Genomic DNA, 15,480 nt, shown 5'->3' on the forward strand with positions numbered 1-15,480 from the left:
CCACGTGTGGTGAGGCTGAGAGCAGACGAGAGGACAGGAAACATCTACGGGGAGCAAGGGCAGAGCAAACAGAAAAGCTCAGGACGTCAAGGGTCCACAGGAAGCCTGGTCTCCTGTTTCTTTTTCAAATTAATACCCAGTTTGTTAAGGTGACACATTTAAAAGCGAGTTTCCTTTCCAAGTCTTCAGGCTGGACTTGCAGATATTTCAGTGAAATTTTAGCTAAAATGTAGAACACGCCCTTCGCACTTGCTCTTCAATTAATGCTCAATTATCTTACGTATTTGACAAGATTAAGTCCCCCCTAAACGTTAGCGCCATTTACAAATGTGATTAAATTCCCTTAAGTGTTGCCAACTGCAGATAGGATTCGCTGGAGCGTTTCAAACCCCACGGAGAGAGGACTCACAAACACGCCAGACTCCGAGCATTTCAGGAAACCCCTCTCCCTCCCACTGCCTTCCCCCAGGTCTAGGGGGCGCAGCCACTCTGTGCCTGTCACCTGGTCTGGGCAGTGACAGGGAGGGTAGTCACACATGACAAAGGGATCTAGTCACTCCCTGGGGGCTAACCCCTCTCCTGCCCCAGGTGTCCTCTCTCCTGTTCCTTCCCAAACCCTCTTGTAAGGACCAGCGTGAACTTGCCCCACGCCTGCACCTCCGCCCGCGCCAGCTTCCCCTCGGCAACCTGGGCCCCACCCTCGCGCGACCGCACAGCCTTCCCTAGGCCCCTCCCTCACTCCCGTGACCACCTGGATTACCACCCTTGATGAGTCACTCATGGGGACAGCCTGAGGCCCGATGCTAGATACACAGCAGTTGCTTATTAAACACTTGCTGAACGAATGTTAAATTCAGGTACTGATTGTACAAAAACGAGAAACTAAAGAGGCCTGTCATAGCTTATGAGCAAAGTGACTTCACCTGAAAACTAGGGGACTGGGGACTGTGGAAAGGAAGCTGGAAAGCAGTGGGCAGAGCCGGGCGTATGCCGAGCGCTCGCCACTCCCTGCTGGTCCGTCGGCACTAGTTTCTGTTTTGTTTTCTCCTGAGCAGAGCTTAGGTCTTAGAGCCCCAGGTTGGGTGGCTGCTCACCAGGAGTGGCTTTTTCAACAGAGCGCCCCGTGCCCCGAGGCCTCCGGTGCTCACGGATACCCGTCTTGTGGCCTTTCAGGGGAGCTGCACAGTGACCTGTCTCGGGAACCATGGCGGGAGACAGGGCCTCAGCCCGGGGCCTGGGCCTGTCTGACCACTCGGCCCTGAGCTGGGCTCCATTTCACCCGCATCCCGAGAAGCCGCCTGCGATTTACTTTCCAGACAAGGCCGCGTAAAGGCCGCTCTCTAGGCGAGTGTGTCGCCACGAATACCGCTCCAAACGCAGACAAAGGAAACACGGAGAGAGGAAGCATCTTAGCTGGTTTAATTTATTTAAGAATCTTACAAAAAAAGAAAAACAAAAACAAACAACACACAACCACCACCAAACACAGAGCTTGTCCACGCTTCACGGCTGATCGTTTTGACTCGCGAGGGTGCACCCCGCTCAGTGCAGCCCAGTACATTTTTATTGCATGAGACACGGTGTGGAGAGTTTACACGTCAGGATGGGGGGCAGGCATTTCGGGACCCCGGGTCCTGGTTACCACGGGAGGCCGGGCAGAGCAGTGCAGTTACCTTCACACAGAGTAGCGGTATTGCAGGGGAAGACTTAAAAAAAAGAGGAACTGGAAACACCACCCAGAGTTTACATCCACCTTGGTTTTCGAGCAGTCTTGGGACCCCGTCTCCTGTCTCTAGACGCCCCACGTCGGGTCAGGCAAGCAGCACGGTCTACGCCTGCATATGAAAGTATCCCTGGCTGGGCGGAGGTAGAACCTGGCGGAAGTTTTATTGCAGAGACGCCGCGCACCTCCCCACCTCCCGCAGTGGACGGTGGTAGACACGAGTGGTTATTAAGAAAGAGCATCAGTAGCTTGCAGATTCAGTATAAACCACGGACAGGACGCTTTTTGTGCCTGACGGCGGTGAGACGTCAGGTGCTGCCTGGAGAGCAAGGTCTGCTCCCAGCCCCCGAGGAGGTGTCAGAACAGAGGCTCAAGCTTCCGTATCTTCTTCAGTGCAGACACTGTCACAGCGAGAAGGGCCCGGGCGGGGATGGGAGGTGGGGTGGGAAAGCAGGGGGACCTGCAGGCCAGGCGGGTCCCTAGCTCGGCTACACTAAGGGGAGTCTCCGCATGCCCGCGCCCTGCCACCTGGCTGCAGGGCCCAGTTCAATGGCTCGGGGGGCAGGTGGTTGAAGGGGATGCACGCCTCTCATAGGCCCTGCTCCGTGACACATCAAGGCTCCCGAGATTCATCCAACTGCAGACAACTGAAATTTTCAGAGTCTACCCAGCTCCACAGTAATGAATGAAACGTGTTCACGGACGGAAGGCCCGAGAAAGGCTCATGGCCACCTTTCCTTAAAGGGGCAGAATCTGTGCATAAAAATCTACAGTTGCCTCCCGGTGCCGGTCCCACCACGTGGGCTCATGTGGAAGCCACCCCGGCGTCTCCCTGCTGGCCACCCTAACCACTGAGGAAGCCCTGATCCGGCTCAGCCCCCATGTGTGTGGCTCATTCAGTTGAGAGCAGTCCACCGGCACAATGACAGAAACAGCTCTGGGGACCCTGGGGCCGGCCCTTCCTCAGTAACGGCCTGTTCTACCCTCAGCACAGAACCACCCATGAGCTGAAGGCCCATGGGGGCCTCCACAGCAGTTCTGTCGCTGTCTTTGGGAGGACAACTATTCCTTAAAGTACCCTGTCCAGTGTCAACATCAACACGGACACAGGCATGTACCGGGCCTGTCTCCCTGTCTGCTGTCACCTCTGTACCAGGAGGAAGCAGGTTCCTGTGCTCACTGCAGAGTGAGTGCATTTCTGACCATCACCTGCAGGTGAGAAGTACAGGCCCGACTTCCTGGAGAAACATGGGAATCTGCAGCAGCAGCAAGACTCAGGTCTGCGGGACATTCCTCCCAGCTAGAGAGCCGCGGGTGAGGAATCGGCGTGGGCCAGGACACGGCGAGGGGAGGGGCGGGGCTCCTGGAGATCTACATCTGACCCTCAGCGCACTGAAGAAGTTAGAGGAGCTTAAAGGAGGTTGGGGGAAGTTTTTGTTTTTTTAATGTGAAAACATCAGGCTCACTATAGCTTCCAAAGGGCAACGGACATGAGCATAACAAGTCACATGATGACAGTATCAGAAATTGCACTCAGGTACCCCCAACACGACGCATTGCACACAGTAAAAACCTGTAACACAAAAGCGAAACACAGTCGGGCACGCTGAGAAATATTAACACGGAGCACACACTGGAATTCATAGCAAAGATGCAAAACTGAATTCTAAAATAAGTGAGTGAATTCAACTAAGAAGTTCTCAGATTTTTCTACAATTAATAAAAAAATTGTAAGATGCCCCGTGTGGGAAGTCAAGAGAATAAATAGGACTGAAGGAGGGAAAAGATGGAAACCAGTTGGGAGGGGGTCCCAATGTACACGAAATATTTACATTCAGAATTCAAAAGAACTCCACATTTCTATATACACACACTATGTACATATGTACAAGCACAGCATAAAATTAGAAGGGGGGGGTTAGAATTCACATCAAGGACCGAAAGAGAAGAAAAAAAAGACCAGCTTGAGCTGCAGGCACCTAGATGTGCTTCCTTCCCTTACATGCCCTTAGAAGATGCTCCATTTGTTAGACACTGGCCACCAATGAGGGTTTCTGCAAATAGATTTTGCTCGCAGCTGTGGCCAGGTAGGCATGGACGGTGAGCTACATGGACTGCGAGCAGCCAAGCGTGCACACGGGTGTGGTGTTATTGGGGAGACCCCAGACATAGGGAGGGGGGTCTGCAAGTGCCCCTCATCAGTGGCTGCCGCTGCCTGCTTGAAGCTTGAACTAACCAAACGTATGCTAACTGGATCCGTGTAACAGCAACTCTCAGGCAGCACCGTTCTTAGAAACTACCAAATACCACTCAGGTACGCTGTGAAAATGAGAGTCTGGATAGGTATCTTTCTCTTAATCTTGTACCAAGAAAAGGATCCCACAGGGAAAATACCTGGCCTCCGCTACTTCCATCAACTGAGATGCACCAGTCATTTCTGTTCTATCACTTGCTAAACTGGAAGGGGGAGGGGGAGGGAGAAGGCTCCCATCACACAGCTGTAAATGCTGACCCAGTACCCCCCTCTCAAGCCTGCTACTTGCTAAGAGCATCACAGGGCGCTCACGATCGGCGCATGAATGCCCAAGGGCTCCCGCCAGAAAACTGCCTCTAAAAGATTATACTTCCCTGGAGTTTGGTAATCTAGACCTTTTACCTTTACAGACAAGGCAAAATAAAACAAAAAGGTGTATTATTGCAACTCAGAAAGGTTTTCTGCAGTGTAATTAACTGGACTGCAATAAATATGTACACACATACACTACAGCATTGCTTTGGGTGCAGGATCTTGCTAATTTACACGCGGGTGTTGACCAGGGTATCTGCAATTTAGCAGCAAAAAGGGGAAATTGCTTAAGACATTTCTCGATCAAGCTGTATTTAAAAAGTGCTTTGTTAATACCTTTAGAGCCTGCACGGTTGATACCTATCTGGATAGCCCACTAGACCTTGTAGTACGGAGGTTGCTGACTTAGGGGAACACTAATTCCCCCGAGGTACCGTCTGAGCAGATTGTAAGTACAGTCACATGACCTACAATCCAATCTTTGTGCTCAGAGTCATATTGCTAAAAGAGGAGAAAAGGCAATTGCAGAGGCCAAATGGACTCGCACGGGGTTCAGCAGGGCCCCTGGGTTCAGCCGGGACACAGGTCCTGAACTACATGGGCCAGCTGTAAAGAAGTTAGCTGCTGCCAAGACTTGACTTTCTGACGGAGGAGGACCTTGAATGCTGGGTGTTCCTATGTTGGCCAACCTGAACTTGCTGACTTGGCTAAGGGCACAGTGTAAAGGTCGCATGCTCCCCTCCTGGAAGGGGGATGGGCAGCAGGCTCTGGCCCGGCACCCCACACAGGGCAGGGGCACACAGTGCCCCAGCTCCCCACCCACTTACACTGAACACCTTTTTGAAGTCTACTTAAAGAGTTTTCAGAGGCCTTATTTCCGGACTTTATTTTTAAAAAGCAAAACAAAGCTGCCCTACCAAGAACAGAAGATCCATCTGCCCCTTTACAGCAGGTAGCTATTCCAACAGCAAACATGAATGACACTGTCAACTGTGGGGGCCAACTAACTGTAGGCTAAAGAGCCCCCATACTGACACTGCCTGGGCAACACCATAACCTGCTTGACAGGCCCTCCCCCCCCAAGAGGGAAGCTGGCCAAGAGCCTATGAGAGAGTCTATCTTCCTCCCCAACCCTACCACTGTCTCACTGGAGGGGGCAGGTTTGCTCAGCTTCCTGCCCCAGCTCTCTCACCTTAGCATGTGGACGGGAGCGGACAGAACACCTGTCTACTGCAGGTGAGACAATTCTGCCCTTGGCTGCCAGCTGTGTCTAGTGGCCCTGACAAGGGACACTGGCTGACATTCATATGGATCACTGCCTGAGATATAAGGACTAGACTGAAGACAGAAGTTGCATCCACTGGGCAAAATATGCCAAAGAACAGAAATTACTCCCCATTTGTTCATTTAGGCATCAGGAATAAATGAGTCCAGAGAAAGCAAACCTGTGGAACATGTGACACAGCTGAACTGGACATAACCACACTCAGGAGGGAAGAAACACAAGTGGACAACAGCCCAGCTTCCCACCACTTATCACCCACCTCACCTGGTTCTGAGAGACTTCTAAAGAGAGTCAGAGGGAAACAACTTAACCCGAGAAGCGCTCACAGGCACTGTCACCTTACCCTTCCTCACACCACCTCCATTCTGAGGGGCAGGTTTTAAGCCAACACGTGCTGAGCACCCCCGAGTCTGCAGAGTCCCAGTCAGGTTTCTTCTGGAGGTGGTGGGGCCTAAGCAAGAGTCCAGTTCTGGTTAGGATAACAGCGTTTATTTGACATCTGCAGGATGGTGGTATCTTGCAGCTTTTGACCAGGTTTATACAATCTCAACAGTGCAACCTGCGCAAGCAAAGGAAGAGGGGAGGAAAAAAGGAAACAAAAGACCAGCTGTCCCCTCACTTGTTTTTATAAAACATCTATTATAGGCGAAACAAAACTTACCCATGTTATAGATAAGTGTCTATTCACATTTGTACATTACCATTTTTAACAGCTTGAGATAAACTCTACAATGTCTTACAACACATTAAACAATATTCAAGTTACTGGGTAACAACAATAACGAGAAATAAACATACAGCAGAAGCCTCAGTGTTTCCTCCATCTACTTTACAGCTCAAGTACGGTGCCTTTTCATGAGTGACCAACATATTAATATAATTAAGTAAAAAAAAAAGACGATTTGTAAAATGGAAGCCGAGTTGTCCTTCTTTCTAAAACTATCTTAAGTTAAGGAAAATGGAATTTTGAGAAAAGCAGGCTTGTAGCCGTTCTTGCAGCACTCATTAGGAATACTATTAATACATTAAACTTAACTTTTTATGAGTTTTATCACAAAAAAATGTATTTATCACCTTAACAAGGAACCTAGGGCAGGGAGGATTGGGGGAGGGTCCCAGGGTCAGAAGCGATGCCCAGGTATAAACATCATAAAACGCAGTGACCGAGGCTATGCACCTGCACCTCTCTCCGTCACGTGACGTCTGTTAGTCTTGCTCACGCATGCTTCCAGGACATGCACTGTCAGACATAAACGAGGACAGAACCTGAATGTGCCATGTGCAACCTCTCACTTCATGCTTGAATAAACCTAGTGTTGAGTAAGTTGGAAAAGAAACCAATATATATTTTCTATTTATAGACCCAAACACATGCACCCGAAGAACTCCCACAGCCACGGCACGGATGTCCTGCGCGAACCCTGAGCACTGTGAACATTAAGTAAAGCCGGTTTGGGAAGTTCCAAGCATTTTTAAACCAATTGTGGTTCGTAGCCTTGAACAAACTCATAAACAAACAAACAAACAGACGGACACACGCACACACACCCCTCTGCTCCCCCAAAGCAGGAGCATACGGGAAGTACCATGGGCAGAGCGAAGGAAAGACAAATGTCCCCAGTCGGCACTGCTGATCTTCAGTTTCACTGTCTATTCCATGTTTTTCCTTTTTCCCAAAAAATCAACGAGAGAGCACAACTGAAAAAATTATAATTCTTTGGAAACTGTCCCTGATTTTTATGCAAATGATATGCGTCCCCAGCATCTCAGATACATCCATGTTGAAACCTGTCTGTTCTTAAGCATTGCTCAAGCTGGCGATGCTCTGGGGGTGGCGCTGCTGCCAGAGCTGTTTCTGCTGGACCGCAAGCTGCTGGGACTGGTCTGAAGTGGACAGGAGATTCACAAGAGGAGCCACACAATTTGCGGGGATGATCAAACCTGCCATTAGAAATAAGAATTTTTAAAGGTTGCACCTAGGAGCAACCACACAGTATTTTACACTGCCCAGCAAATTCCAAATGAGGCATAGTATTAAGAGAAACAAACCAGACTCCACACAGAAACTAAACAAACACCTAACAACCGAAATGGCTCTTTCTGAAGAAACCTGAGCACACGCGTGTCTTCGTGTCACCGTCTCCTTGGTGGAGGACCAGGAGGTCAAGGTCAGAACCCTCCTGTCCATTATCTCTCGCAGCTCCCAAACGTGGGCAAACATGCCTTCCCTGGTAGGTACTAATGCAACAAACAGACTGCAGAGTTGTGGCTACAAACTCCAACGCTGACTAAAGCAGGCAGACGCTAGCAAACTGGACAGCAGATGCCCGGGGGGGGGCACGACGGACTCCAGACTCCTCCTAGGTGGGAATTGGGGGGGGGTGCTCAATATTCCAGAGAAGCTGCTGGGTTTGTTTTTTTTTTAAAAAAGGAGATGAAAACCCAGGCTTTTGAATTTTACATGTTGACAGCTAATTCAAATAAATGAAAAGTTGCAACTGAAAATACTTGAGGGTCAAAAAATGTCCATGGATTGACTTTGGCCACAGGCTGCCAACCTGCAATGGATGACACAGAGGAGGGCTGCTGCACACAACAGACAGAGCAGTGGGAAAGTGCAAGGAATGGGCAGATCCCGATCCGAGGAAGCTGGAAACGGAGCAAGCTAGCCCCACCCCGCAGGGTCCCGTCCATGCTCTGTGCAGTGGCTCTGACCTCTGTAATCTCAACCTGGCTCAATAAACATAACATGGTGGACTTCAGACAATCCTGGAAAGAGGCTGAGCTCTCCTCAGCCAGGGCGCCCACACAGACGGCAACAGTGAGGAAGAGGAGGAAGGGGGGGCCCAAGAGCAGATGAATTAAAGACCACCCAGAACTTTAACCAGAACCAGCAATGTCCATTCAAAGGCTTAACTTCTGTTCAACACTTTAAGAATATATGCAGCAAGCGCTACCCCACTACCAGAGAGAAGGTAAGATTTCTAAGATGTAAGAAGCAAAATAAGAACAACACGGGATCTTTTTCCCCAGAGCTCACCAATCCTGCCAAGACTCACCTACGATCCGCTGTCCATCCTCTGTCCTCAGCCGAACTATCTGCATTTTCACGTTTGTGCCGCTGACAGATGCCAAAACACCCTCGACCTTTGTCCAGACACTCAGCACTGAGCCACATAATACATAATACGTGCGGCAACGAAGACCTATTTCACAAACTAATCCCAAGCTTGCTTTTTTGCAATTGCCACGCCTAGGAGAGAGGGGAGAATATTTACACACACACACAAGGCTCCAAGGTCTGCCCTAATGCCAAGTGGAACACGACTTCCTTTACTGAGAGTTCCTTCAAGTGTAGTCCTTTCGACACACTGAATGTCCTTTCCAATGTTAAGCTGTCACTACTGATTTTTAAAATTGCAGCTATTTCTGGGGCCTAACTCCCTATAAAATGGCTGATTTACTGATTTTATATCCACTTAGGCATTTGTCATTTTCATATCCATTAGTTTATTGTGGATATTACTACCTTAACGCTAGCTGATAAAATAATCCTGCCAGTTATTTCTATAGTATTTCAGGTAAGTGGGAAAGGCTTCAGCAAACAAAAGCATATAAATTTATTTTTAAAACTGTGAAAAAAGATATCAAAATTATTCTCACAATTCATCAATAATATCTTTACAGTTTTAACTCAAGGTGAATATACTGTATTAGGGGACTTTTCCTGCTAACACTCAAAGCACATGTTTGAGAGAGAATTTTTGTAGGTTAACCTTTAATGTGTCTTATCTTAAAGGGTTTTCCTAAGTTAATAGCACTAGTTTACTCTCAAAACAAAAACATTGCTCACATCAAAGCAAATTCATCTATCTACATATGTATAAAAATAAAAATAAACATTAAAAAACAAAAACAACCCTAGGCCCTGGACAGTAGCTAAGTTAGAGCACTGTCCCGCTATACCAAGGCTGCGGGTCACGGAGCATATAAGAACCCAACCCACATATCCCATCAGTACTGCTGACTGCAGGAGCAACACTGAACAATCAATAGTGTGCTCAGTGCTTATAGGGACTGTGTGCTACAGTAAAGGCATGTCTAAATAAATCCTGAGGACACTGTGAAAACTACGGTAAGAAACATAAAATACTGACCAGTAAGCATGAGTACAAGTGTCTGCAGATGAATTATACTGATCTAACCAGTGAACCAGGGCATCGTCCGAGACCACCTGTGGAAGCAAGACAAAAACTCCACTGAAACAGGACTGTTATGCACAAACTGGTTGCCTAATCTGACCTGTAGACAACTTAAAATGATCTGACAGAATACTTGGCCCTTGCTACTGGCTGCATCAGAGGGCCCTGTGTCAACTTCTGCCATGAGGTTCCTCCTATGCAACACATTTTTCAAACAGCCGGCTTAAGGACCACTGTTTCCAGGTGACAACGGCTAGGAGAATAGCAGTGCAAGGTGATACTAATAATAAAATCAGTTTTTCTAGAAATCATTGCAAAATATAAACAGCAGTTCATCATAAAACCAGAGCTGGTGGGAGAGAATTTCAGTCTTCTACATCTTCCCTTTATTTAGAAACTTCTGATTTTACTGACATCACAAGCTGTTTGTTTTAAATAATCACCTTGCAGGTTTCTTAACGGTAGATGACATTAAGACTGGATTATTAATATAACAAAATTTGACAAAAAATTTTTCTGGAAACAATTTTTCAGTAATTAAATAGGAAAAACAAAATAATTTTATATATAAACACAATGTCCTTCTAAATACAGCTTCAAACTTATAAAACAAGTATTTAAAGCAGTGTACCAATAAAAAGATACCTTCTTATATTTCTTCTTCAGATCAGCATGAATTTCTAACTTGAGCTGTTTCCCGGTATTTGGTCTGTAGACTAGGAACAGCTTCTTTTTGGGGTTCACCTCTTTGACCAAGACGGCAGTCTTCTTGTTGTTCCTTATCTGTCAGAGGGGAGACGCGGGGGGAGTGCGCTCGCGCAGGCCGGGCACGGGCAGCACAAGGAGAACCGGCGCCAACGGGGGCGCGGACCCGCCCGAGGAAGGGCGGCCCGGCCCCCAACAGCTCCAGCAAGGGCCCTGCTCAAGGCAGGCGCGGGACCTTGGTTCTGAGGGAGGCTGAGACAGGCCGAGGCCAAGGCGCTCTTTAAAAGGCCGTTTAGAATAAGGCTTAAAAGCACCCGGTGCAGACGCTTGGCATGTTCTAGTCCACGTACCTGACTCACAGTCCAACAGCTTCCGATACACTGAGGGAGGGGTCAAGAGAGTGGGTCTCCCCAGGAAACGCTTTACCTCTCCCATACGACTAAAACTGTCCATAATAAAATGCTGTAAAAAATGTTACTCTCCTTCAAGTTACAATAAAATATAGCCTCCAAGATGATTTTGATCACCCCCAGTCCTGAGCTCATCTCATCCGTCAGTGCCACCCACCCCCATGGCTGCCATAAGGGGTAAAAGCCAAAATATTGAACAAAACCTACATAACTGTACGCAGAAGTAAGAGAGAAGCGTGCACCAAACAACAGCACTTACATAAACAAATGTTTTAAGTGGGACTTATGAGAGAAATCCTAGGAGGAAGGAGCTATAAAAAGCCCATTTCATTAAAGGAAAAGTAAGATTGGAAAATTAATCTCTCCTGTAAAGAATGGTTAACAAACGACTAAGCAATACCTCTGGAGGAAAACTGGGGGGGTGGAGAGACAAGTTTCAAAGTAAAGACGTTCTCCCAGCTCCTCTGCAACATGACTATTCTGCTGAGCAACTAAGCTTTCCCATTAAGGTCACCCTCACGCTGATAGAAGGGAGCTTAGCTTTACTCCTCTGCCTGGACACTAAAGATCCTTTGTCTTTTTCTTGTTCAAATGATTTGAAACATTGTTTATATAATTCCACAAAGTCTATAAATCAATGGTTAAGGTGAAAATTACATTTTCAACTTTTTTATCAATTAAAGTAAAACACTCGATAAACTTATTACACTGAAAGCACAATGTTTCAAGCAAATAACAGTGTGGTCTGACTTGGTAGTTCACTGTATCGTAGTTAAAGTCATCACTACACAGAGAAAATAAAAGTGACTCTGGCCCGGCCGGCATGGCTCAGTGGTTGAGCGTCGCCCTATGAACCAGCAGGTCTTAGGTAGATTCTCCATCAGGGCACTTACAACAATCAACCAATGAATGCTTAAGTAAGTGGAACAAGTTGATGTCACTTTCTCTCTCCCTTCCTCTCGCTCTAAAAATCAATGAAATAAAATAAAAAATTTTTTAATTGCATCTAACAATATCCCTCAAATATATTAAGTGAAATTGTACATAAGTGGAAAAACCCACAATTACACCGATACATTATCAAACCAGGGAAAGCTAAATTAAACTGGAAATTGGCCGAGAATCACAATGTTGGCGATGAAAGCATGAATATGGAGAGCTCACATCTAAGGAAACAAGTCTTACCTGCAGTGACAAGTAAAAGCCGTCATCTGGTCCTGTCAGCTCAGCCCAAATCTTGGTGGCTTCCTCCCAGGACATCCCCCTCTCTACACTGATCTATAAAAGAAACAACAATATTTAAATTCAACTCACTTCTGTGAGTGCCTATCACAGAAGGACAGCACCCTTGAATGTCACATGACTGCCAGACTAACCGTGTATAACTCCACATGACCAGAGGTTGAATATCCTGGAGTCAGAAACTTCTTAACATCACTTTTCCTCACTTTCTCATCTCCAGAACCAAGATCTTAAACAAGAAAAAGCAACACAGAAATGTAAAAATAACATTTTACTGGGAATACATGTTTAAAAACTTTCCCACTGCTCTGGCCAGTATGGCTCAGTTGATTGGGTGTCCTGTGCACCAAAAAGGTCACCGGTTACATTCCCATCAGTGCACATGCCTGGGTTTCTGGATTGATCCCCAGGAGGAAGTGTGCAGGAGGCAGCCAATCAATGTTTCTCTCCCTTCCCCTCTGTAAAAGTCAATTTAAGGAATATTAAAAATTAAATAAATAAAAAAATAAAACATTTCCCACATACCTAAGATTCCCATATCATATCTTCCATTTTTTTTGGCATTTTGAACAACTGCGGTGAGTGTGTCTGCAAAATACTGAAACAACGCATTCTGCTGATGCACCTCCATGCCCAAAATCCTATTTAAGAATTTCCCTATGTTGTTATAATCTGCAATGACAAAATTATATGAAAGATTTAATACACAAAAATAGCGATTAAAATTTTACTCATCCAAGCTTAGTTCCCTGTCTCACATTCTCCTGGACTCTTCCATCACAGCGCCTGCCCAGCCCTAGGACAGCCGCACTCTGACCCTTCTGCCTCTAGCAGCCAGCACGACCACAGTACCTGCTCAAAGGACATCTGCTGACCTCAACTTTTGCATCTTCAACTTCACTTACTCAAGCAGGAACACAATTTAACACGAGGCTGTCACTCTCCAACATCAAGTCTCAGCTAGCTAAGTGATGAGGGCTCCAACTGTGTCAGTGAAGCTCAACTTTGGCTGCACAACTAGAATGTCTAGAAACTTTGGAAGGTAACCCATGTCTGAGCTCCAGCCCTGACTTCAGTACATATATATATATATATATATATATAAAACCTGGGTTGAGAACTGCTGCTATTGGGACAGAACAGAGGTGGAGCCTCTGCTGAATAACAAACGAGAGCAGAAAGGAAGCCCCAGTGCTTTGTGAGCACTCAGTGACGAGGTTTGAGAACCAGGACTTGAAGCTTCCCCTTCAAGCCGACAAAGGCATAAATAACCAAACGGGCTTTACTGATACAGCAACAGCAATGTGTGTATACAAACCTGACACCTTACCTTTATCTAGAGTAAGAATTCCTGAGCGATCTTCTACATTTATCAGGCCAACTCCTATCAGTCCCTGTCGAACATCTGTAAGAAAATAAATTTATAAAAAACCTGAGAGCCCAAATGAGCCATTTTCTGACTAATCAAACTAGATCAAGTTCTAGCACTGAGACGCGGCCTACGTATGTCCCACAGTTCCTATGAGCTACATTAAATGGAGCCCACAGCCCCCAAAGGTCTTTAGGCACTCTAAAACCCTGGAGTACTCAAGCTTCACACTACAGTCTATTATTTCACTAAAATATCTTATGGCCCTGGCCAGGTTGGTTAGAGAGTCATCCTGATACAGCAAGGTTGCAGGTTCTATCAGGGCACATATAAGAATCAACCAATGATGCATGAAAAAGCAGAACAACACATCCATGTCGCTCTCTCCCCCTCCCTCTAAAATCAATTTTAAAAAAAATCCAACAGCAATGTCAGGCATTGCAGATCTTTGGATACACAGTCGTCACCCACAAAATTTAAACGACTTTGATCATGTAACAAAATACTACCTTCAACAAATGGGTAAATAAGGATATAATCACATTTCCTCCCCAAATGTCACCTACCAGTATTGACAAGGTACTGCCAAAAAAAAATAAATAAGCAACATGTGCAACAGTCAACATGTTCTGAATTGTGTTACTAAGAAGGCAGTTTATGGAGCTTTAAAAAATACTGGCGTCTCATAGAACACGGAAGTGAGAGAAAAGGGCCAACAGGAAGCATGATGACATCGAACTGACACTTTAACCAGCTAGCACTCTGCTGCACGCTCAAAACTGTTTCGATTCTATGGGTGACAATCATGCAGCCAAAGATCTCTCGACTGCAAAAACTCCTCCTTTTGGGAACCCATACTATCCCCATATATTGCCAGTACAGGGTGGGGCAAAAGTAGATGTTCAATTGTTCGCATAGAAAATAACAATAATTAACAAATAATACAAAAATAAACTCTGCGTTTCGTGCGCTCACAACTGCAAACCTACTGTGCCCACCATGCATAGAAGGGTATAATTTCAGCACCGTCTGTAATGGCAAAAAGGGAAACCAACTGAACAGCAGTGAGGGAACCCCTGGAGAAGCCGCTAGTGAGCTAGCCGTAGAACAGTATGCAGCTGTAAAAATGTGTCAGTGCTGCAGCTGCTGGTTGTAAGAGATGTCTGTAATATATTACGTGACAAGTACGTTGAAAAAGTAGTAGTAACAACATTTAAGGGAAAAGCTGTGTTTGGAGGAACTTGGAAAAAGATGCTGGGAGGCTGTCCCTTGTTCAGATTGTCAACATCCGTGACTACAGTGGGTGGAATGGAAGGTGGGAGGTAAGGGGAGAGCACTGACTCTTCATTACACACTTCAGGTTTCTTTCATTAACTTACAATGATTAACATGTAATTTTAAAAAGTTATAAATGGGGGAGTCATTTATGACACTCCTTCCAATGACCAAAAAAAAAAAAAAGAGGGACAGAGAAAGAAAGGGGAAGGGAGACAAAAGCAGGGCCAAGGCTTTGCTGACATTGAATGCCACCGTCAGTGACCACCCAGACCCCTGCCTCACAGTCAATATGGGCAGCTACCAACTGGAGAGGCCCTTCTAGTGAGAAATGCTGACTCTACAACGATACTTCAAGTATCTTACAGCTATTTCTTAAATCTGTATTTCTTAAACCTATTTTCCAAATATTTCAGTTTCCCAAGCTACTAAAATCATCTAGACCACTCACATTTATGTAGCAGTCTATTCTACAGATTTGTGAGCTAGGTCTAAGAATTTCCATAACACTACCTAGAACTTTCTTTTAACATGAAAAATTTCCCAACACATACAAATGTAAAAGAGAATATTCTATGAACCACACACATTCTCATTGTCCTGTTTTAACAACTGTTAACACATGGCCAATTTCACCTACATCCCCCCAAGCAACCTCCACAGATTAGTTACCCAGGTCCTTTGACTTTAACATTAAAGTTTA

The 15,480-nt window shown here is 46.1% G+C and overlaps 1 protein-coding gene across 8 annotated transcripts in view; it reads right to left on the bottom strand.

The window, feature by feature from the left end:
- Positions 1-3,145: 3,145 nt before the first annotated feature.
- Positions 3,146-15,480, bottom strand: part of SBNO1 (strawberry notch homolog 1) — a 40,708-nt gene continuing 28,373 nt past the window's right edge. For all 8 annotated transcript variants that reach the window (XM_081122610.1, XM_081122609.1, XM_081122608.1 and 5 more), the window contains 8 exons: positions 13,464-13,538; positions 12,659-12,805; positions 12,268-12,362; positions 12,077-12,169; positions 10,422-10,559; positions 9,732-9,808; positions 8,634-8,827; positions 3,146-7,515 (listed from right to left, as the gene is read on the bottom strand). In XM_081122610.1, coding sequence (XP_080978736.1) covers positions 7,373-7,515; positions 8,634-8,827; positions 9,732-9,808; positions 10,422-10,559; positions 12,077-12,169; positions 12,268-12,362; positions 12,659-12,805; positions 13,464-13,538 — 962 coding nt within the window. In that variant the 3' untranslated portion in view covers positions 3,146-7,372. The remainder of the gene's footprint in view (positions 7,516-8,633; positions 8,828-9,731; positions 9,809-10,421; positions 10,560-12,076; positions 12,170-12,267; positions 12,363-12,658; positions 12,806-13,463; positions 13,539-15,480) is intronic.

Source organism: Miniopterus schreibersii (genome assembly GCF_964146895.1).
Source record: "Miniopterus schreibersii genome assembly, chromosome: 20".
NCBI lineage: Eukaryota > Metazoa > Chordata > Mammalia > Chiroptera > Miniopteridae > Miniopterus > Miniopterus schreibersii.